At 54.7% G+C, this 22,346-nt stretch overlaps 4 protein-coding genes and 1 long non-coding RNA gene across 8 annotated transcripts; 3 read left to right on the top strand and 2 right to left on the bottom strand.

The window, feature by feature from the left end:
- The first annotated feature begins 1,047 nt into the window (after positions 1 to 1,047).
- On the top strand, positions 1,048 to 2,428 carry LOC123594011 (cancer/testis antigen 1-like). 2 transcript variants are annotated; one of them, XM_045470568.1, is made up of 3 exons: positions 1,048 to 1,442; positions 1,786 to 1,891; positions 2,129 to 2,428. In XM_045470568.1, exons 1-3 carry the CDS (start codon positions 1,153 to 1,155, stop codon positions 2,183 to 2,185), a joined length of 453 nt encoding a protein of 150 aa, XP_045326524.1. In that variant the 5' UTR covers positions 1,048 to 1,152; the 3' UTR covers positions 2,186 to 2,428. The 2 variants fall into 2 exon arrangements, with proteins under 2 accessions (XP_045326524.1, XP_045326522.1); XM_045470566.1 differs by having other exon boundaries at positions 1,058 to 1,442; positions 1,786 to 1,914.
- A 3,540-nt stretch (positions 2,429 to 5,968) lies between these two features.
- On the bottom strand, positions 5,969 to 7,555 carry LOC123594485 (olfactory receptor 1I1-like). Its single transcript, XM_045471212.1, is given in 4 exon segments — positions 5,969 to 6,646; positions 6,648 to 6,834; positions 6,896 to 7,235; positions 7,318 to 7,555. Coding segments are annotated over 4 exon segments (1,302 nt in total). The 3' UTR covers positions 5,969 to 6,109.
- Positions 7,556 to 13,264: 5,709 nt separating this feature from the next.
- On the top strand, positions 13,265 to 15,403 carry LOC123594025. The gene is made up of 3 exons (XR_006710644.1): positions 13,265 to 14,075; positions 14,365 to 14,615; positions 15,294 to 15,403. It is a non-coding gene; the product is annotated as an uncharacterized LOC123594025 (long non-coding RNA).
- Positions 14,855 to 16,255, bottom strand: LOC123594022 (EKC/KEOPS complex subunit LAGE3-like). The gene is made up of 3 exons (XM_045470579.1): positions 15,869 to 16,255; positions 15,363 to 15,488; positions 14,855 to 15,150 (listed from the first exon to the last, which is right to left on the bottom strand). Exons 1-3 carry the CDS (start codon positions 15,949 to 15,951, stop codon positions 15,024 to 15,026), a joined length of 336 nt encoding a protein of 111 aa, XP_045326535.1. The 5' UTR covers positions 15,952 to 16,255; the 3' UTR covers positions 14,855 to 15,023.
- Positions 16,256 to 16,764: 509 nt separating this feature from the next.
- LOC123594010 (EKC/KEOPS complex subunit LAGE3-like) lies at positions 16,765 to 21,182 on the top strand. 3 transcript variants are annotated; one of them, XM_045470564.1, is made up of 6 exons: positions 17,137 to 17,354; positions 17,769 to 17,874; positions 18,249 to 18,359; positions 19,553 to 20,213; positions 20,501 to 20,629; positions 20,850 to 21,182. In XM_045470564.1, exons 4-6 carry the CDS (start codon positions 19,834 to 19,836, stop codon positions 20,992 to 20,994), a joined length of 654 nt encoding a protein of 217 aa, XP_045326520.1. In that variant the 5' UTR covers positions 17,137 to 17,354; positions 17,769 to 17,874; positions 18,249 to 18,359; positions 19,553 to 19,833; the 3' UTR covers positions 20,995 to 21,182. The 3 variants fall into 3 exon arrangements, with proteins under 3 accessions (XP_045326521.1, XP_045326520.1, XP_045326519.1); XM_045470565.1 differs by having other exon boundaries at positions 16,765 to 17,874; positions 20,504 to 20,629; XM_045470563.1 differs by having other exon boundaries at positions 17,137 to 17,874.
- Positions 21,183 to 22,346: the final 1,164 nt, after the last annotated feature.

Genomic DNA, 22,346 nt, shown 5'->3' on the forward strand with positions numbered 1-22,346 from the left:
CGTGTAAACACCTCGTATCTCTGTGTGGTGGGACTGAGGGTGGTCCCCACTTCTTTTTTGTGTATTTCTCCCCCAAAAGGTTCACAGTGACTTTACATGACCTTTAGTGTTTTCAATTCTTTGACATCCTTGTGTGCGTGATCTCTACGCCCCACGTGGTGCCGGCACTCACGACCCAGTGAGTGCTTCCACAAGTCAGGCTTGAGAGAGCAGATGATGCCATCCAGGGCGCCGGGCAGCAGCACTCCCCGCACCAACAGCACGACGAGGACCACGCAGGGGAAGGTAGCCGTGAAGTACACGATCTGGGGTGGGGGGGGGACCTGCTCAGAAGGGGCCCTGCGGCCCCGCCTCCCCACTTAGGGGCCCCCAGCCTCAGCAGGGGGGCAGGCGGGCCACACTCCCCCCACTGTGGTACGGTCCGCTCCGAGGTCAAGCGGGAGGCCAGCCTGCAGCCCCCCCTTCTACTCCTCAGAGCCTGGGCTCCTCCCGAAGGAAGCGGGGTGCTCAGCTGGCCATCGGCCGCCCCCGCAAGGACAGGTCAGCTGTAGAGAGGGAGGGCGGAGGCAGGACCTTCCCCGGGTGGGGAGCAGGACATCGGCCTGGAGGCAGGTCCCATGCCTCCTGTGGTTCTCTGCACAGAGGCAGGGTCCTGGGCAGGACGGAGTGGACTGGGCCGGCCGGAGACAGAGGCGACAGCGAGGTGACCGCGAAGACCTCTGCCTCCGTCCCACCCTCAGCAGAGCAGGACAGGTAGGCAAGGGAGGGCCACGGGCCGGGTCCCCCCAGGCTGGCCGCCAAGCAGAGAGTGAGGAAGTAGCGAGTGAGGAAGAGAGGGAAACTGGGGCGGGGTTGCCCGACACAGGCAAGTTCAGCTGGCTGTCGCTGATGCCCGGGACCCGGGCGGGCGGCGGTCAGCGGGCTGCTCGCACGTGCGCCCGCCCGGCTGGCGCCTGCGCAGACACACGCTTGGGGGGAGGGGCGGGCCGCGCCAGTGGCCTACTGGAGGGGATTCTGGGCATTGGCCTCGGGCCGGTTTGCGCAGGTGCGTGGGGAGCGCAGGTGATGTCACCCGCTTCCTGAGGGAGCCTCGTTGGTTGGTTGGTTCGTTCGTTCCCTCGGCGGTTCAGCCGAAGTCCAGGCCGGGGAACCATGGAGGCCACAGATCGAGGCGCAGGCGGTGGGGCCGGCGGTCCCGAGGGTCAGCGTGGCCCGGGAGACCGCGGTGTCCCAGATGGCCCCGGAGGCCACGAGGGCCCCGGCGGAGGTGGTGAGGGAGAGGAGTGTGCCGCGGCCCGTGCGGCCCCGCGGGTCGCGCAGGCGCCATGTGCTCCCGTCCCCGGCGCAGCTGCCGTGCCAGGGCTTGGCGGACACCCTTTGCCGGGACCCGGTGGGCAAGGCGGGCCCACAGCCGGAGGGCCGGGGAGCCGGCCGCTGCAGTTGTATCCTCTCGGCCGAGTGGCGGGTGGCCGGGGCGATGGGCCTAGAGGAGGCGACGGGGCGGGGAGCGGAAGGCAGGGGGTTCAGCCTGGGGGTCCAGGGCAAGGAGGGGAGGGGGGGACCGGGGCACCGGAGGGACCGGTCCGGGGGGGCGGATGGGCCAGGGGTGGCCCGGAGGGGTGGCGGGGAGAGGCGGCCTGATGGACCAGGAAGGAGGGGAGCGGACCTGAGAGGATGGAGGCGGGGGGAGAGCGGCCGTGGGGAAAGCAGGCCTCGGAGTGGTCGGGACGCCTGAGGCACCGACGCGATCGGTTTTCGATGATGCCTTAACCGAATGGCTACCAGCTACGTCACCATGCCTTTCCCGTCACCCACGGAGGCACAGGTGGCCCACCAGTGTCTGGCGACACAGGGCCAGCCCCAGGTCGGGGCAGTTCGGAAGGAGTTCACGGTATCCGGCAACGTCCTAGTTATGTTAGTTCCAAACGGGTCCCTCGTGGGGGGTGGTGTCAGGTCGCTAGGGCCTATCTCCTGAGGGCCGTTCTAATAGTGAATTGGAGACACCAAAGGTTAGGTCCAAAGAGGTAGGGTGTGGCACCCTGAGCCTGCGGCCACCTGAGGGGGGGCAGAGAGATAGGGGCAAGAGTGATGACATTTCATTTGGATTTTCTTTTTCCCTCACTTTTAGCCGACTGACTGCCGAAGACCCTGGCCAACTCCAGGTTTCCATCGCCTCCTGTCTTGACCAGCTTTCCCTGTTGGTTTCGACCATGCAGCGCTTCGTGCCCCCGTTTTTCAGACTGCCGGAGCCAGGCAAAAGGGGCTAATTGTAACCTAGCGTCCCTTCCTTCCCTCGGGCGTCCATTCCGATGCTGGTTGCCGCTTTATTACGGGGGTCTAATTGTTTGTATTGGACTTTGGGCCTTGTTTTTCCCTATTGCTGGAGGAGGGGCGTTCTTACAGCAGAAAATAAAACTATTTTTCCGCATCTGAGTGTATTTTCAGCTACTGTGTCAGAGCAAAGGAGAGGGCAGAGAGAGAGAGAGAGAGAGAGAGAGAGAGAACCCAAGCAGTTCCTGTGCTGTGAGTGCAGAGCCCGACGCAGTGCTTGAACCCACCAACCGTGAGATCATGACCTGAGCCGAAACCGACTCAGGTGCTTAACTGACTGAGCCACCCAGGCGGCCCTCGTTGATTAATTTTTCAGTTGGAATAGTCATATTTTACTTATTGATGGGTGAATGCTCTTTATATACAAGAGATACCAAATCTTGGCCAAAGTAATTGAAAATACTTCCCTTCCTCATTGCTTCACTGAATTCTTGTTTATAGTTCTTTTCTGTACTGGAGGGTTTTTAACTTTTTCTTGTATTTACATATGAAATTTATTGTCAAATTGGTTTCCATACAACACCCAGTGCTCATCCCGACAGGGGCCCTCCTCAATACCCATCACCCACCCTCCCCCCCATCAACCCTCAGTTTGTTCTCAGTTTTTAAGAATCTCTTATGTTTTGGCTCCCTCCCTCTCTAACCTCTTTTTTTTTTTTTTAATGTATGCAAGTGGTACATTTTTGTCATTATGATTTTTGTAGTTTATGTCCAAGGGAAAGCCATCCCCACTGTAAAATTATAAAATTTGTCCCTCATGCCATCTTCTAGTACTTTGAAATGTTAACACACAAGGAATTTATTGTGGTGTGAAAGATGACATTGGTCTAATTTTGTCCCCTTCCCCCCGAGGTTCCTCAGGTGTCTCAATGTCATTTATTGACTAATCCATATGTGTCCGCTGAATCGAAATGTCGTCTTCACCAGGGTCTAAACCTGCATCTTCATTTCTTCTTGCACGTTTGTTTCTCCAGCAAATTTGGGCTAGGTGATCTGGGATGGCCTCTCTGAGGAAACGGCCTGAAGGATACAGTAGAGAAAGTTGGGATTGGTGTGGGAGAAGGGACAGACAGAGACAGAGGAAGACAGACAGACCGGCCGACAGAGAGATTTGATAGGCTCAGCTTGGATTGCCCTTCGAAGGGCGCAGGGAGAAACATGAGGACAAGAACGAGGTGAGAGAGAGAGAGGTTAGGGCATCAGTGGATTAGGGGACTGTTGCACTGGGGATACTGGAGCATTTGGGGTTTTCTTCTTTCATTAAGAAAAACCTATTATAAATACTACTACTATGAATATTTTGTTTAAAAAGATTGTACAGGGGCACCTGGGTGGCTCAGTTGGTGAAGCGTCTGACTCTTGATTTTGGCTCAGGTCATGATCTCACAGTTCTTGGCATAGAGCCCTGCATAGGGCCCTGTGCTGAGCATGGAGCCATCTTGAGATTCTCTCTCTCTCTCTCTCTCTCTCTCTCTTTCTGCTTCCCCAACCCCCGCTCACGTGCATGTGTGCGCGCTCTCTCAAAAGAAATAAAAGAAATTGAAATATATTTCTATATATGTTTAAATATACACAACCCTAGTTTCGGTGGTGATGGAGTTTTCAGGTTATTGAGTTCACGATCTTGTAGGAACTGTACATTCCCCCATGACCTACTGATCCAGGTTTCTGTAATTACGGCATATTACCTGGTTAGCGGCTGAGGGAGCATTATTCTACTATGTAGGAGAGTGAAGGATATGGGGAGAAAGGCCCAGATGGGTGGCTGCAAAGTTGATGTCCAAAGTCGAGCACAAGTCCCATGTCCTCATGGGAGGGTAAGGTTTCTCAGCCAGGACACAAGCAGTGTTCTAAGGGACCAAGCCAGAGCTGTGCCTGGAGAAAGAGATGTAAAATGAAGAGCCAGAAGCCAGAGTCAAACCCAACTTGAAAGAGTACGTAAAGAACAATGGTGAAATTATTTGGGTTACTCGAGTCAGAAGAAAAAGAAAGCCGGTCTTGACCTTATTCTTAAGTCAAACAGTAAACAAAGCAGGATGCAAAATCCAGAAGCGAACAGCCACAACCACAAATAAACCAACACCAGTGTCTAATTACACAAAGGTGTTAAGCTCTGTTAGGGAAGAAAACATCATAAATAAAATGGAAAGACAAGTTAGGAAGACATGAGTAACCCAAAGGGCAAACTAAAGTGAGTATCTTCAAAACACAAGTGACCCTTAGCAAATAAATCCATAAAAGACACAAACAGCCCAGTAGAAGATTGTACAAATGACAGGACCATGGGATTCCTGGAATAAGGATTATAAACAGCCAATTTGGTACAGGGTATTGTTTACCAGTGGGAGCGTCTACATAGCGTGAATGGAAGCCTCCACTCTTGGATCCCCCACGGAACGTTTCCATGAGGATCTGCGCTCAAATAAGGACAGCCAGAAGGAAAGTAGCAAGCACAAAGCAGTTTATTAAGGACAGTGCACTCTCCAGGTGGCAGAGCGGACAGGCCCAGAGGTGTCTGGGGTTTGGGGTGTCTTTTCTCTGTATGTTTGCATAGGTTCCGGATGGGTCACAGCTAGGGGGGGTCTCCCACTGAGGGTGCTTCCCATCATATGAGCAACTCCTCCTACCGGTTGGGAGGGGGAGTTTTTCTGGCCCCACCCACAAGGTTCTGGCCAGAAGAGTCCATGGCCATCTTCCCTTGGGCGGGGAGAGTTGAAAACAAAACGATGTAAATCTATTATAATGAAGCTGTAGGTTACCCTGAGGCCAAGGTTGAAGAGGAGAGCCCCTGTTCTGCACCTGTGGCCCTTGGTCTGTCAACCTGGGGGTGTTGGAAGCCATAGGACCAGGATGTTAACAGCCACAAAGTCAGGACATTGTGCCCTCAGGCTTCTAACGTGTCACCTATTTAACACCGCCTTTGCCTCTGGCTCATGTCTAACCAACTGCCTACTTGATCGGTATGAACCTATGTATGCAAACAAGCAAAAGAAAAACCGTTATAAACGCAGATGAATATATCCTAGGAAAAAGTCTGGGAGGACACACGTAAAACTGGTCATGATGGTTACTGCAGACACTGAGTTTACGGGAAATTTTTACTTTCTAACAACACACCTTTGTGTAAGGCATGAGTGATTTTATAATACGCATACATTATAGTGGAAAAAAATTTAAATATCTAAGCGTTCGGAGCTGTAAGTGCACTATGATTCCAGTTTTGCTTTCCTACTTTAAATGTGTATGCACGTACATTTGGTTTTTTAAAACGTTTTTAAGTATATTCATTTTTTTTGAAAGACAGAGAGAGACAGAGAGACAGAGCACAGCAGGGGTGGGGCGGAGAGAGAGGGGGACACAGAATCCAAAGCAAGGCTCCAGGCTCTGAGCTGTCAGCACCAGAGCCCGACGCGGGACCCGAACTCACGAACCACAAGATCAGGACCTGAGCCGAAGTCGGACGCTCAACCGGCTGAGCCACCCAGGCGCCCGTGCACATACATTTGTAGTGCAAGAAGAAACCTGAAATAAACCATCAAAATGTTTACAGTGAGGTTCTCTCGCGGTGGTGAGGTTATAGAGGGCATTTTTTTTTCTTTTTTGGTCACTTTGTAAGTTTCTGTAACTGCACAACCTATGCAATGACCATGTTTTACTTCCATAAATAGAAAGCAGTGTTTTAGAATAAGGGGGGGGGGGGGAAAGAGCAACAGAAATACTTGATCGTTGCTGAAAATGGGGGGAAACCTGGCACCCAAAATAGGATTCACCAAATGGATCACGTGCATGAAATTTCAAACTCCTGTGTGATTGGATTCACCCCCAAAGCACTGGCATGTGCCAGCCCCACCCTGGAGAAGATCTTCATGAGCTTACACACACGGGGGTAAATGCCTGGTGGGATGGTAGGCCGAAGGCCTTCCAGTGCCACCTTCATTCCAATCTCCGTGTTGGAGAGGTCAGCAAAGGGTACCTCCCGTGTCACCAGTTCCCACAGAAGCACTGCAAAACTCCCCGTGTCTGCTCAGCGTCTGTTTGTATCTTCAGGCTTCTTGTGCAGAGCTTCAGGGGCCACCCAGGCAGGTGCATACCTGCGCCCAGGGCATTGGAAGGAGAACCTGACGTCGGCCGTGCTGATTCGGGCAGTCATGTCCTCATCAATCATTACACTACGGCTGCTGAGTGCGTGTCGTGGGATGAGGGGCTCTAGAGTGTGTACGAGGGCCACGCCCCTTCCCATGTCCCATGCAAACGTCACAGCCTGGCTCTGGTCCACAGCAAAATTGGTGCCTTCGTGTAATACATTGTACAGGGAGGGATCCATACGGCATCCAGTGTGCGACGAGGGTGGGGTGTGGAGCAGGTGGAGACTGACAGGCACCTCGCACTGGGAGCACATTCGGATGTGAGAAACTCCTGAGCCGGGGACACTCCTCGTTGATTTGATGTGACCGGTGCCCAGGAGGCACTTTCTTTCCCGAGGGCCTTGAACAAAGCCCTCTTCACCTCCTTGTTTCGCATGCTGTAGATGACGGGGTTGAGCATGGGGGTGAGGACGACGTACGGCACAGGGAGCACCCGGTCCCGCAAGCCAGAGCACGCGGAGCTGGGGAGGATGTAGCAGAGGACTGGAGCGATGTAGAAAATGCAGACCACGGTGGTGTGAGCACCACAGGTGGAAAAGGCTTCTCTTCGGCCCTCAGCGGAGTGAATCCTGAGAATCGCAGCCACAACACGTACACAGGAGATCGCAACCGGGGCACGGGCTGCAAGAGCCAGCACGAAACTGAAGACGAACAGGGCAAGTTCGCTGGCCCACGTGCTTGAGCAAGAGAGTCCGGTCAGTGGAGGGAGGCCACAGGAGAAGTGGGTGATGAGGCGAGGCCCGCAGAACCTCAGTGGAGCTGCAAGGACGGTGTGGGCGACCGCATCGGCCAAGGCAAGCAGGCGGGAGGTGGAAGCCATTCCTGCCCGGGTCCGTCCGACGGCCCATGAGGACTAGGTGGTGCGGTGGCCGGCCGATGGCTGCATAGCGGTCATAGGCCATGGCTGTGAGCAGGAAGCACTCCCAGGGAGCCAGGAAGTGGAGAAAGAAGATCTGGGGAAGACAAGCACAATAGGGCACGGTCCGCACTGCTGCCAGCAGGTGTTCCAGCACCTGAGGCCCCGTGCTGGAGATATAGGCAGTGTCCAGCAGTGAGAGGTTGACTAAGAAGTCGTACATGGGAGTGTGGAGTCGGGAGTCCATCACAGTAAGGCTGGCAATGCCCAGCCACGCTGTGGACCAGCAGAAAGATCACAAAGAGCAAGGGCCTCAACGCCTCTGCGTCGGCCAGCCCTTCCAGAAGGAACAGCGACACTCGGGTCTCATTCCCCAGCTGCCCGGAACCACGCGCAGAAACCTGCACCTGTAGAGTCCAACTCAGAGTCAGATGAGGATCCAAGTGTGGAGTTCCAATTTGCACAAGGCAGCAGGGGTGAGGGAAGGTCCAGAGACAACAACAACAAGAAAAAGAGACAGGTTTCAAGCTTAAGAAAATAAGACTCAGAACCGGGGGAGTGAGGCTAGGTTCAGGAGGCCAGCGGTAAGGTAGAGGTCAGTAGAATGGAATCGGTAACCCCACACCAAGACAAGGTGCACAGACCTTGAAGCCACGGTGCATGCACCTCCTGTAAGGATATCAAAGTCACTCCCTCAGAAGCTTCGACCTGAATAAGGACCCTAGACCTCGTAATTACCTGCAGTGGTCCCCTTATTTCACCCTCACCAACCCAGCAGAGCCCCAACTCAGGAGCAGTGATAGGACACTAGTCAGGTCCCTCCTCCTCCCGCTCTGAACCTTTCAGTGCCTCCCATCTCACTCAGCGTCAAAGCCAAAGTCCCCCCGGCGACCTACCAGGCCCTCTGTGATACGCTCTCCCTCCTCTCCTCTCCTCTCCTCTCCTCTCCTCTCCTCTCCTCTCTCTCCTCTCTCCTCTCCTCTCCTCTCCTCTCCTCTCCTCTCCTCTCTGACCATCGGGCAAGAAGTCTGTCAGCTCCGTGCCCCATATCACATCTTCGGACTGGCCCACAGCAGCAAACGCCCTTGCCTATTCCCTGCCTCGGTGGAAGAGAGCCCTGCCCTCCTATCCAAGGCTAGCTTGTCCGATTTCCCCAGCTGCTCTCTTCATTGTGCCAGCCCTGCTCGGCAACCCTTTTACATGGGAATGTGCTAAATGCCACTCGACTGTTCACTCTCAGATGGTTTATTTTATGTTATCTCGATTTCGCCTCCATGAAAAAAGGAAGCAAAATAAAGACTTTTTCGGACATATAAAAGCTGAGATTAACTCGTTGTCAGCGGAAAACCTGCACTACAACAAATGTTAAAGGTTGTTCTCCACAAGCAAGGATGATACCACGTGGGAACTTGGACCTACGTGAAGTAATGAAGAGGGTTCCAGAATTGGAAAGTATGTGGGTAAAAGTAAACATTTTTTCTCCCTTCAAAATGTCTCTCAATCGTCGCAAACCATCTAAAGCAAAATATTGACAACACGGCGTGGGGTGTATAACTGCTATAGAAATAAAAGGTATGACAACAATAGCACAAAGGACACCAGTGGGTAGTTGGAAGGGTACTGCTGTAATGCTCTTACGTTACGTGCGAAGTGATTTGAAATGACTTGAAGGTGGTCTATAATGAGGTAAAACACATATTAGGATCCCTAGAACCCGAGGCTTAATATGCACACTTCTCTGGCGGAGAGAAAGTGAATTTCTAGAAATTACTCAATCTGAAAGGAGTCACGAAAAGACAGAGAGGGGAACACAGAACACATGGGGCAAACAGAAAATAAATAGCAGGATGGTAGATTTAAACTCAACGATATCCCTCGTTACATTTATTCTAAATGGTCTAAACGTGGCAACTAAAACACGGAGATTGCCAGACTGGATAAAAAGGCAAAGCAAAACTATATGCTACGCATAGGAAATGCGCTCTATGAAGACACAGATACGGTAAAAGTAAAAAGATGGGCAAAGATACACCATGCAAGTCTTCTAATAAGAAAGTGTGAGTAGCTATGTTAAGAGCAGGCAGAACAGACTTCAGGACAAGGAATACGATGGGATGGAGGACGTTTGCTACCGATAGAGGGGTCACTTTGTGAAGAAGACATAAAATCAAAACCTAAATACATAGTAGGAAAGAAAGAATGAAGCTAAGAGGAGATATGAATAAAACGTTAAATGGACAAACAATAGAGGAAAATCCATGAAGCTGAAAGCCTTTTTTTCCTTTCTTTCTTTTCTGTTTTAATGTTTATTTTTGACACAGAGAGAGAGAGACAGGGCGCGAGTGGGGGAGGAGCAAAGAGAGAGGGGGGACACAGAATCCGCAACAGGCTCCAGGCTCCAGGCTCTGGGCCGGCAGCACAGAGTCCGATGCGGGGCTCGAACCGACGGACGGACCGTGAGATCATGACTTGAGCCGAAGTCAGACCCTTAACCGACTGAGCCACTCAGGCGCCCTGTCCCCCACTTTTTAAAGGTTTTATTCATTGTTGAGAGAGTGCATGTGGGGGAGGGGCAGGGAGAGGGGGACAGAGGATCTGAAGTGAACTGCGCTGACAGCAGCAAGCCCCATGTGGGGCCTGAACTCACCAACTGCCAGATCGTGACCTGAGCCAAGTCGGACGCTCAACCGACTGAGCCACCCAGGTGCCCCTGAAAGCTTCTTAAAAAAAAAAAAAAAAAAAAAAAAAAAACATACCAGGGGCGCCTGGGTGGCTCAGTCGGTTGAGCGGCCGACTTCGGCTCAGGTCATGATCTCGCGGCCCGTGAGTTCGAGCCCCGCGTCGGGCTCTGTGCGGACAGCTCGGAGCCTGGAGCCTGTTTCAGATTCTGTGTCTCCCTCTCTCTGACCCTCCCCCGTTCATTCATGCTCTGTCTCTCTCTGTCTCAAAAATAAATACACGTTAAAAAAATGTTTTTCTAAAAATACCAATAAAGCTGATTTTGAAAAATAAAGTGTAACCAGGGAATGTTAGGAACAATATTTGTGGGTAAGTTTCCCAATTTAGATGAAATGGACAAATTCCTTGAATGACACAAATTACCAAAACTGACTCAAGAAGAAATAGAAGACCCGAATATCCCTACATCTATGAAAGCAATGGAGCCGAAAACTCCAGGCCCCCGTGGCTTTACTAGTGGCTACCACCAAATACTTAAAGGAGAACTATCACCAATCCCACACAAATGCTTTCAGGAAGCAAAGGAGGAGAAACATTTCCCAAATCATCTTATGAGGCCAGCATTACACAACCCCAAAACCAGACGAAGACATTGCAAGAAAAGAAAACCACAGAGCAATATCCTTCATGAAGTCACACACACAAAAGAACTTGATTCGATATTAGCAAATTCAACCCAGCAACATACAAAGAGGATGATACCATCATGGCCAAGTGGGGTTTATCCCAAGAATTGGTTTTCATTAAAAACAAAAAAGTCAATCAGTGTCATCTGTCATATTAAGAAAACAAAGGAGAAAAAACATGTGATCATTTCAACAGACACAGAAAAAAAGCATCAGACGATATCCAACAACCACTCATGACAAAAACTCTCGGAAAACTAGGACTAGAGGGAAACGTTCTTAATCTGATAAAGGGAACCTACAAAAATCCTACAGCTAACATGATACTTCATGGTGAAAGATAGAATCACCGCCCCCGCTCCCTCGCCCGCAAAGTTTGAGAAACAAGGTATGGATGTTCACCACTTCCATTCAACACTGTCCTGGAAATCCTAGGCAGTGCACTAGGCAAGAAAGAGGAATAAAAGTAGTGACACAGGTTGCAAAAAAAGAAACGGGATTATCTTTATTCAGAGATGACATGCTTGTTTACGTAGAAACCCCTAAGCGGTGTACAAAAAAAAGAAGAGTGACATTTTAAAAAATCACTACCATTTATAATAGCATCCCCAAACATGAAGTATTTGGGGACACATGTAATAACATATGTGCAAAACCTTTACGGTGAACACTAGAAACTATTGATAAGTGAAAGAAAGCTTACAAAAATGGAGAAACGCATCCTATGCGTGGAGCGGAAGATCCTGTATTCTTTTTTCTTTTAGCGTTTATTTATTTATTTTGGAAGAGACAGAGAGAGCATGAGCAGGGGAGGGGCAGAGAGAGAGAGAGAGGGAGCGAGAGAGGGAGGGAGGGAGAGAGAGAGAGAGAGAGAGAGAGAGAATATCCCAAGCAGGCTCCGAGCTGTCAGTGCACACCCCGACTCTGGGCCCGGTCTCACAAACTGTGAGATCATGACCTGAGCCGAAATCAAGAGTCAGACGCTTAATCGACTGAGCCACCCAGGTGCCCCAAGGCCCTGTATTCTTAAGATGTACACTCCCACCACACCATTCTAGAAATTCATTGCAAACCCAGTAAAAATCGTGATAACGCAGAAATGGACAAGCTGATTCCAAAGTGTACATCCAAATGCAAAGAACCTGGAATAGGCAGCTCGAACTTGCAAAAGAGGAATAAAGTCGGAAGACAGAAGGATGGCTAAAAGAGGATACAGACAGAATGGAAAGTTCACATGTCACCGGTGGGACTGTAAATTGGTATGATCCCATCGGAAAACAGTGCTTCCGTTTCTTATACAGTCACACTTACGCTTACCGCGTGACCCAGAAATCCCACTTCTGCTATTTACACAAGGGAATTAAAAATATATGTGCGTGCAAAGACTTGTACGTGAATCTTCGTATCAACTTGATTAACAATAACCGCAGTTTGGAAACAAGCCAAACGTCCAATAGCAGGCGAGTGGTTAAGCCTAAGTTACGGTACCTCCACGCAATGGAATACCGGTCAGCAACAAAGAAGGATGGACATACTGTGTGATTCCTGGAAAGTCCAGAAAAGGCAGAATCTAAGCTGAATTTGCTGTGTGGGGGCAGACTGTAGAGGAGGACATTGTCTGCACGGAGGCACAAGGGCGACTGTGAGAGCGATGGGAATGTTCTGTATCTCGGCTTTGGTTGTGGACACCTTTGTCGTAACTCATGAAACCGTACGCTTAAATGTGTGCAACTTCCCATACGTGCATTTTGCCTCAAATAAGCTGAGCAAAAACAAAAAAAAGAGAAGGGACAAACAAAAACTGAATAGCAAAATGGCAGACTTAAATCCGACCACATCGGTAATGGTATTAAATGTGAACTTGCCAAACAGTCCAATTTAAAAGCAGACATCGTTAGAAGGGTGCTTTTTTTAAGTGACCAAACTACACGCTGTCTACGTGAGCCACATTCAAGATACAAAGACACCAATAGGTTAGAGGTAAGAGGATGGAAAAGGACTTACGAATAAATAGTGAGCAAAGAAGCCTGATGTGGTTATATCGATATTAGAGAAATCAGACTTTGAGGAAAACGGTGTTACCAAAGATGAAGGGATGCGTTTCATACTAGTAACAGCAGCAATGAATCCATCTGGAAGAGAAAGTGATCATAAATATGTCTGTGCCTAAGGACACACCTTCAAAATACACGGGGCGCCTGGGTGACTCAGTCGGTAAGCGTCTGACTTCGGCTCAGGTCATGATGTCACCGTTGGTGAGTTCCAGCCCAGCGTCGGGCTCTCTGCCCGTCGGCACCGAGCCTGCTTTGGATCCTCTGTCCCCCTCTGTCTCTGCCCCTCCCCCGCTGGCTCTCTCTCTCTCCCCCTCTCTCAAAATAAATGCACTTAACACACACACACACACGCACACACACACGCGCGCGCGCGCGCGATGCAAGAATTTTTAAGATTAATAGGTGAAAGGGACAAGTCCAAAATCACGGTTGGAGATTTTAACATCCTCTCTCAGCAAGCGAGAGAGAGAGAGACAACACACTCTGTTCAAAGAAATAGAGCAGGGATTGGCAAACTACCGCCTCCTGGCCAAATCCAGCCCGGGGCCTCTTTTATGTGAAAAGTTTGTTGTCCCCCGACATAGAACATACGATCAGTGGTATCACCTACCTTGACCGATGTCTTTAGAACACTAAACAGGAGATGTGAATTTCACATGTGTGTCCACTACACATTCTTTTCAAGTACAAGTATGTTCGCCAAGATAAAGCATTTTCTGAGCCACGGACCAATCCTCAACACATTTCAACGTCCAGGATTGAAATTTAACCCGGTACGTCTCTGACCAGCCTTGCCTTGTTCTTGATTCTAGAGGGAAAGCTTTCAACCTCTCACTGTTGCGTATGATGTCAGCTGTGGGTTTTGTCGTTATGTGGGCTTTGTGGTATTGAGCTATACAACTTCTCTGCCCCCATTCGTGGAGGGTTTTTATCATGGAAATATGTTCTATTTTGTCAAATGCGTTTTCTGCACCTAGGGAGATGATCATATGGTTTTTATCTTTCATTCTAACGATGCGGTGCTTCGTTTATAGACAGGCATGTGTTGAAAGATCCTTGTTTTCCGGCTGCAGGTTCCTCCCGCCCGTGCCTGGAGATGAGAGCTGCCTGCCCCGTAGACAGTGACAAAGAACAGGGCAGACACAGACAGTCCGAGGCTCAGGCTGAGGCGCTCCCTGGTGACGTTGCTCATTGAAATGCTTCCACCAGCCACAGGCCGCTCTAGACACTGGCCACCTTCTTGCTGTGACACCTGCCTCCAGGACAAGGCAGCTGTGCCTTTACTTTCCTCACTTGTCCCGAGGACCTATTCGGAGACGCTCAGGTACACATTCGTAACTATAGAGTCACGGCGTTCTCCACAGCTCAGTCTCTCTCTGCTGACAGTGCTAATTCTCCCTCAGGCAAGGCTCTGTTCCTCCTCTCTCCGTTTTAGAGACTCACCTCGTGCACCGGGGCGTCGCCCATTCCCCTCCTCAGCCACTCGGGTGCCTTGTACGTGGCCCCACTGTTGTGCTAAATAAGAGAGTCTTGGAGGAGAAGGCAAAGGGTAATGGACTTCATGTCCCCTCCCCACCTCAGGGAGACCTCTTCCCCTTTTTGTTTTCCTCAAGGACCCTTGTCAGGACTTTAGGGAAGCAAGCAGCAGCGTAATAAACTGGAAAAACACTTTGGGGAAGGATGAGACATGTGAGAGCCAACCACAAGGAGCTCTGAGAGTTGTGGGTTCGGAACCTCAGGGAATGAGGCCTCTGATGACACGGGAGTATAGAATGGGCAGTGGGGCCGACCCAGCCAGCTGTCCCAGCGCTCTTCTCCACAGATCTGAATCAAGGCCGATAAGCCACAAAGTCCTACTCTGCAGGTATTATACATGACTACGTCCATGCTAGTATAAAACTAAAACAAAAATTCTAACATGTGGACGGTAGTTAATGTCCTGAATAACAGGACATAATTTTTTTTCTCCCATCGCCTAACTTGTCTTCTTCAATTGCCTTCTAGTACTTGAGTATCTGAATGTCAGAATCTCTCCCCCTACCTGAGAACAAAGGCGAGAATAGGAGAAGGCGTAGATGCTAAAAATAAACCCAGACTTAGAACAGTAGCAGTTACCATTTGATCACCAAAAAAAAAAAAAAAAAAAAAAATGTGGATCTGAAGCACCCAAGGGCCAGTAGAGGCAAAAGATGCGGCCTCAGTAAGGAAACGGCAGCTGCTGCAGGAATCACTGTCATATGGGGGGGACACAGAGTTGGGTCCAGCCACCTTTTCACTGCTGCGGATTTGTGAAAAAGGGGGGCATGATGATCTGCATGGTCCGTATCACTAGGTAAAGCTGGCCAAGACAGGAGGTGATGGACATTTGGAGCTGGCCAGGGTCATCGGCAGTCAAGCGGCTACAAGGTAGGAAAAAATAAGTCAAGTTAGGGGGCAGGTGGGGCACATTCCCCGCTCCGCCCCTTCACACAGCAACGATCCTAGAGCACCACACTCCTTCCTTCGACTCACTCCTTTCCTGTTTCCCTTGTCTCCATTACAGCTCCTCCGGAATTGACCTTGTCCCTGGTCACCTGCCACCACCCTCTCCCTGGACCGTTCTAGAACTAACACAGTCAGGATGCTGCCGTTCACATGGAGCTCCTTCCGAACTGGCTCCTGGAGCTCCTCGTTTGGAGTCAGGAACCTGTGGGCAATCTCCGCATCCATGGCCGAGGGGAAAGGTATAGTGAGGGTGCTGGTGGAGACTGGGTTAAGGCACCATCCACAGTACTAATTTTGCCTGTGCCTCAGGCCTCCTCTTCAGTGAGGCCTGCCTTCCCCACCCCAGGCTGACCCTCAGGCTGTCCACAACCTCCCACCCTATACAGCCAGGCCACCCCGGATAGCATTGTCCCTACCGCTTCAGTCCCATCAGGCGGTCCACCCCACTCCCCATCCTCTGTCAGCACAGGCCAAACCCTAGCCGATACCCTCCAGGAGCCCGGAGCTCCCTCCTGCTCCCCTTTCAACTCCACTTCCCCAAGTCTCCCCCCACACCCCACCCCGCCGCGCGCCAAACCACCTCCAGCCCATCCCCCTGCCGTCCAGCCCGCTGGGACTCCTTGAATAGGATACAACTGAAGCAGTCGGTTACCAGGACCTCTAGCGCCAGGCGCGGCATCTCCACCGGGACCTGGTGTGTAGGGTGCCCGCTCCATCTGGAGAGCGCCACCAGAGGCGGCACCTACCTTTCCCACAATGCTGGTTCTTTCCGGATTGCTCAGGCCTCCGGGGTTGCTGGGATGGCCAGGGTCACAGGCACCGCCCGAACCACCAGGGACTCTGGGGCCACTGACACCACGAGGTCCACCTGGCACACACTGGCCACCACCTGCTGCGCCCACCACCACGCCCACGGCACCTGTGCCTTCGTCTGCTGCCCTCACGGGGCCTCCACCAGCCACCTGAGACCCAACTTTGAATCCTCCCACCCTCTCAAGGCATCACTGAAGGACAAAGCGCTCTCTCACAATGCTTCACCCCTTTACTCCACAATGCAATTCCGGATGCCCAGAGCAACTGTCCACACGGACCACTGGTAATGCCTCCTGACCGGTGATTGGTTCCCACCAAGCAGTCCCTTCTGTAGCCAATCAGTTCTCACTTAGGAAGCTCCAGCCCTTAGAGTGCCACGACACCCTAGGGCGTCTGCCCAAATGGGCACCCGCGTGGATGCGTCTGCCTGAACCAGCCGTGCCACGAGCCTTCGACGGCCCGCCAGCTGCGATATCCAGGAAGCCTCTGCCTGACACTACTCCCCACACGGCGGTGCGGCTCATGGTCCCCACTGTCCATGCCCAAACAGACTGCCATGGCCCAACTCCTAAAGCCTCTGAGCACGTGACACAGCTGTGGAGAACTCCGTGACTCTATAGTTACGAATGTGTACCTGAGCGTCTCCGAATAGGTCCTCGGGACAAGTGAGGAAAGTAAAGGCACAGCTGCCTTGTCCTGGAGGCAGGTGTCACAGCAAGAAGGTGGCCAGTGTCTAGAGCGGCCTGTGGCTGGTGGAAGCATTTCAATGAGCAACGTCACCAGGGAGCGCCTCAGCCTGAGCCTCGGACTGTCTGTGTCTGCCCTGTTCTTTGTCACTGTCTACGGGGCAGGCAGCTCTCATCTCCAGGCACGGGCGGGAGGAACCTGCAGCCGGAAAACAAGGATCTTTCAACACAGGCACGTCTATAAACCCCGCCCTCGGCCGCCTCCCCAGCAGCTGCTGCCTCTCCAGCGGCTGCTCCCTCACCAATCGTCGCCAGGCGCTGTGACGTGTGACCCCACTGCACCCACGCAAACCAGTCCTACCTCAGCTCCACCCCCTCCCCACACCCCTAGCCCCTCCCCAGACCTCGTGGGAGGCCGCCAGGCACCACGGCCTGTTGTCCAGAGGGCCCTGCCTCTTCCTTGGGCTCAGTGTCCCCAGCACGTGGGGCTCCACGACCTCGCAGCGGTTCGTGGAGGGAGATGGGCCACGGCCCAGACGGACACGGCCCCGCACCCCGTCCCCTTCCCCGGTACAGGTGGACACACCAAAGCGGCCTTTGGAGGGGGCGACTGAGCACAGGTGCGGGTCAGACCGGCGGTCTGGGAAGGTCACGAAGCGGCTCCCGTCGGGGGGCAAGCCTGCCAGTAGGAGGCAAGGAGGGAAGGGATGGCGACTGGAGCTAAAGTAGTTAGTGGCCACGGAGAACAGGGATGCGGTCGCATAGGAAAAACCACAGTGCAAAAGGGAAATCACTAAAATCCCAACTTACCAAGCTGCTGTATACGTGCACGGAAATCCTGCAACGGTAGCCTGACGTGTAAACACCTCGTATCTCTGTGTGGTGGGACTGAGGGTGGTCCCCACTTCTTTTTTGTGTATTTCTCCCCCAAAAGGTTCAGAATGACTTTACATGACCTTTAGTGTTTTCAATTCTTTGACATCCTTGTGTGCGTGATCTCTACGCCCCACGTGGTGCCGGCACTCACGACCCAGTGAGTGCTTCCACAAGTCAGGCTTGAGAGAGCAGATGATGCCATCCAGGGCGCCGGGCAGCAGCACTCCCCGCACCAACAGCACGACGAGGACCACGCAGGGGAAGGTAGCCGTGAAGTACACGATCTGGGGTGGGGGTGGGGGGACGGTGGGGGGGGGACCTGCTCAGAAGGGGCCCTGCGGCCCCGCCTCCCCACTTAGGGGCCCCCAGCCTCAGCAGGGGGGCAGGCGGGCCACACTCCCCCCACTGTGGTACGGTCCGCTCCGAGGTCAAGCGGGAGGCCAGCCTGCAGCCCCCCCTTCTACTCCTCAGAGCCTGGGCTCCTCCCGAAGGAAGCGGGGTGCTCAGCTGGCCATCGGCCGCCCCCGCAAGGACAGGTCAGCTGTAGAGAGGGAGGGCGGAGGCAGGACCTTCCCCGGGTGGGGAGCAGGACATCGGCCTGGAGGCAGGTCCCATGCCTCCTGTGGTTCTCTGCACAGAGGCAGGGTCCTGGGCAGGACGGAGTGGACTGGGCCGGCCGGAGACAGAGGCGACAGCGAGGTGACCGCGAAGACCTCTGCCTCCGTCCCACCCTCAGCAGAGCAGGACAGGTAGGCAAGGGAGGGCCACGGGCCGGGTCCCCCCAGGCTGGCCGCCAAGCAGAGAGTGAGGAAGTAGCGAGTGAGGAAGAGAGGGAAACTGGGGCGGGGTTGCCCGACACAGGCAAGTTCAGCTGGCTGTCGCCTGGGCCTGTCCCCTCAGGACGGAAGGCGGCTGGGCTGGAGTTTGGAGGTTGCGGAGGACTACCCAGGCACGCGTGGGAAATCCACCGGGCTGGGTTCAAGGACCTGCCCCTGCCTCAGGCCCTGGCCCGGTCACCTCGCGTGGCGGGGTGCCCCTGCCCCCCCCCCCCGGCGGAGACACCCCTTCTCCCCACCGACCATGCTGCCCCCGCCCCTGCCATCATCACCCACCCCGACCCGCCCGCCTCCAGCTGTACCTTTCCTGTTGACTTGACCCCCTTGCAGACACAGAAGTAGGCCAGCACCCAGCAGGCCGCCAGACACAGGGTCACCTCCCAGTTGAGGGCCCCTGGCACGTCCAGCACCCCCCCCCCCGCCCCGAGAGCCGCAAGACTTTGTTCCTGAGGGAGGGACAGCCCATCAGGGCTGCCGCAGCAGAGGGCAACGCGACCGGGGAGCTGTCGCCGGGGCGGTGCTCCCCCGTGCCGCTGCCCTCGGGTCCAGCTGGGCCCCCCTGGGTCCCCGGGCCCCGGGCCCCCGGCCCAAGCCCGCAGCCATTGCGGTGTGGGAGGCGGGAGCCTGGGAGCCCCCGGCCGAAGGCCGGTCGCGCCCTCGGCGGTGTACCGTCCCCCAGGCTGGCAGGCACTAGGGGACTGACGGCGCCCGGGACCGAGAAATGGTGAGGGAGCGAGACCCGTCCCTTCCAGCTCCCCTAGGGGCCGCGCGGGGCGTGCTCCCTGAGGACAGGCAGGGCCTGGGAGTGGCCCCTGCTCGGCATCCCGCGTCCGCCCCCCCCCGGCCCCCGGCGACGGGTCCCGGCACACGCAGACCCGAGCCGTACGGGGAGCCCACAGACAGGGACCGGCACGGTGCTGCCCAGAAGCGCCTGAGCGCGGCCCGCGCCTCGATGCTCGGGACCCGGGCGGGCGGCGGTCAGCCGGCCGCTCGCACTGGGCCCGGCTGGCGCCTGCGCAGACACACGCTTGGGGGGAGGGGCGGGCCGCGCCGGAAACAGTCACGTGCCAGTGGCCTCACCAGAATGCTCTCGGGGACGGACGAAGGAGCCCGACAGTGACGTCACGCGTCGAGGGGCGCAGCTTCCGGAGCCAGCCTCCATCTCCTCGGCGTCAGCGTCGACCGGATCCAGGCTCTGGGCCAACACAGCGAGGCCGGCTCGGTGGGAACCAGCTCCGCGGGGTCTGTCTGCGCAGGCGCCCTGGCCGTCCCCGACAGCCTTGCGCGCCGAGGGGCCGGGCTTCGCGAGGCCTGCCAGGGGTCTCAGCGGTCCGCCGACAGTGGGCGCAGCGTAGCGGTGGGCTCTGTGGAGGCCGGTGCGGCGGCCATGAGGGCCCCGGACGACCAAGCGGCCTCTCCGGCCCCGGACGACGGCGCGGAGGAAGTGGCGGTCACGCAGGCCCCTGACGATGACGGCGCGGACGGCGCGGCGGTCACGCGGGCTCCCGAAGGTGGCGCGGAGGACGCGGGGGCAGGCCCACAGGCCTCCGACGGAGGCACGGACGGCCACGACCCCCAGCTTAGCCCCCGAGGTCCCGGTTGCCAGGGCAACTGCAGCCGCCACGATGGCGAGGGTGGCCCTGGCAGCAAGGGAGCAGTGGTCGAGGGGGCCTGCGCCCCTCCCCTGGCCGAACGGGCCCCGAGGGCCCTGGCCCCCGGTGGAGACGCAGCGCCGGCGGCGGTGACCTCCTCAAGACTGCTGGAGTTGTATCCTTTCCGCGGAGCCTGTCTGGGCAGGGGCCGTGGCGGGGTGGCTGGGGAGCAGGGCGGCAGCCCGGGGACGGGACGGACGGGGGCGGGGGTGGGCAGCCTGGCGGGACAGGGACGGCCGGTGCCCGCGGGCCCCCAGGGTGGGGGAAGCGGCTCAGGGTGGGCAGACGTGGCGGGAGGGAGCGCGAGTGTCCCGGGGGTAGAAGCGGGCCTCTGAGTGGTCAGGAGGCTTCAGGCCATGGGAACTCCAGGAGCCCGTTGTGCCTTAACCGGGTGCCTCCCAGCAGGCTCACCGTGTCTTTCCGGTCGCCCCTGGAGGCAGAGATGGCCCGCAGGTCCCTGACTACACACGTCCAACGCCACCGAGGGTTGGCTCAGAAGGAGCTTTGCGTGAGGGGCAGCGCCCTGGCCGTGTGAGTCCTCCCTCCAACAAGAGTATGCGCGGGACGGGTGGGCGGTGGCGGCGGGAGCCGTGGTCGCATCTCTGCCTTCCAGTGCCGTCGTGGAGGCCCCGACGCACGCGTTAGGTGGAAGGCGGGGGGCGGGGGGGTTGTGTGGGGGAAGGGGCTGGTGCCCTGCACCTCCACAGCAGGTCTCCCCTTTAACCGGATTTCCCTCTTCCCTCACTTCTAGGAGATGGACTACTGAAGACCCCATCTTCTTCCGAGTTTCCGTCAACTCCTTCCTGGACCGGCTTCCCCTGGTGATACGAAACATTCGCGCCTTGGGGTCCCGGCCTCCGCCACGCCTAGGCCCGGGAAAGGGGGCCGAGGCCTAACCTGGTAGCCCTCACGGGGCAAGGCACAGGGCGTTGACCCTTGGCGTCCTCGCCACTTTATTATCGCGGGTCTAACGTTCTGCAGGTCCGGGCCTCGGTGGCTCTTGGCCCACTTCAGTTCCTTCCCTGCGCCCGGAGGGGCGGGCGCTTACGTGTTTGTTACTGCACAACATGAAACTGAGCTACTCTTTTGTGTCCGAGTTTCTTGTCAGTTCCTGCGCCTCCACGTTTTCTTACCTTTGTTCTGGTGTTGGAAGGGAGGTTCTGGGAATCGTAGTCCAGCAGCCCAAGCTTATCGAAGACGCCTCAGGGAGAGGAAAATCAGGTCCTGTATTCAGCGGTAAATACTGCTGACGTTTTGGAATACGTTCCTAGTTGTATTTACCCATTAAATGGATAACAACGTATAATGTATGCATTTTCCAGTTTAGCGTTAACTTTTCTCCGGATCCTTTTTGTTTTGTTTTGTTTGTGTTTTTCCCCGTTGAACGTACTAGCTTTCCCACTCCCTAAAAACTCTTCAAAAACTGTTATCCAGGAGACACACAAACGTATTGTTACATAATGTTGAGCAGTCGGGTCGTTCTCAGCTTTGCCCCTAGTATGGGTCGTGTGAGTCAATGGGATTCTTGAACAGAAGTCTTTGCGCCAACAGTTACTTCCTTCAGATCGTTTCCAAGAGGTAGAATCCCCGCGTTCTATGGCTTCTCGGCACACAAGTGCTCTCCAGAAAAGACGCCCCGCCGCCAGAAGTCTGGTCTCCCCGCATCACCAACCAGTAGGGTGGCTTCCTACCGAAGTAGAAGACTCCTTTTGTACCGGGGAAATAAGCACGGAAACACTAGGAATTTGGGGGCTTACTGGCCTTGTTTCCGATGAGCAAGGGAGTGGTGCCACGAGTGGCTACGGGTTTGGGGGCGGGGTGGGGGCTGGTTAGCTCCCTCTGAGTAGCTTGTGTCTTGGAACCTCGCTAAACAGGAGTGCTAGCCTCACGAGGGTTCCCTCGGAGTTTCTACATGCATGGTCATGATCTCTGTAAGCAAACACGGTTTTGGTTCCTTCCTTTCCGGCCTTCCCGGGGCTACGGGGGCGGGGGGAGGGAACAGGCTGACACTGGACAGATGGGAAGCAAGAGCAGGAAGGCACATCGCAGAGAACCAAATCCTGGATCCAGCCATGCCTGAAGACAGAACTACCCGCCCCCCGCCCCCGCCACGATCGTTCAGTTACACACATCCAGAAACTCTCCCTTTGGTTAAGCCAACACGAATCCTTTTTTTCTTCTTTCTTTCTTTCTTTCTTTCTTTCTTCTTTTTCTCTTTTGTTTGAATGCTTTTATTTAGTGTTTGAGA

Source organism: Leopardus geoffroyi, chromosome X, assembly GCF_018350155.1.
Source record: "Leopardus geoffroyi isolate Oge1 chromosome X, O.geoffroyi_Oge1_pat1.0, whole genome shotgun sequence".
Classification (NCBI taxonomy): Eukaryota; Metazoa; Chordata; class Mammalia; order Carnivora; family Felidae; genus Leopardus; species Leopardus geoffroyi.

Bases quoted from the DNA above. Each gene is read 5' to 3' on its own strand.
- LOC123594011 (XM_045470566.1), top strand. From the start codon at position 1,153: ATGGAGGCCACAGATCGAGGCGCAGGCGGTGGGGCCGGCGGTCCCGAG. The intron at 1,443-1,785 runs GTATCCTCTCGG...AATGGCTACCAG, and splicing joins GGGAGCCGGCCGCTGCAGTT to CTACGTCACCATGCCTTTCC. The intron at 1,915-2,128 runs GTTAGTTCCAAA...CCTCACTTTTAG, and splicing joins TCCGGCAACGTCCTAGTTAT to CCGACTGACTGCCGAAGACC.
- LOC123594022 (XM_045470579.1), bottom strand. From the start codon at position 15,951: ATGGAGCGGGCACCCTACACACCAGGTCCCGGTGGAGATGCCGCGCCT. The intron at 15,489-15,868 runs GTATCCTATTCA...AGTCTCCACCAG, and splicing joins GGTAACCGACTGCTTCAGTT to CACCCTCACTATACCTTTCC. The intron at 15,151-15,362 runs GTTAGTTCTAGA...CCTACCTTGTAG, and splicing joins AACGGCAGCATCCTGACTGT to CCGCTTGACTGCCGATGACC.
- LOC123594010 (XM_045470563.1), top strand. From the start codon at position 19,834: ATGAGGGCCCCGGACGACCAAGCGGCCTCTCCGGCCCCGGACGACGGC. The intron at 20,214-20,500 runs GTATCCTTTCCG...GGTGCCTCCCAG, and splicing joins TCCTCAAGACTGCTGGAGTT to CAGGCTCACCGTGTCTTTCC. The intron at 20,630-20,849 runs GTGAGTCCTCCC...CCTCACTTCTAG, and splicing joins AGGGGCAGCGCCCTGGCCGT to GAGATGGACTACTGAAGACC.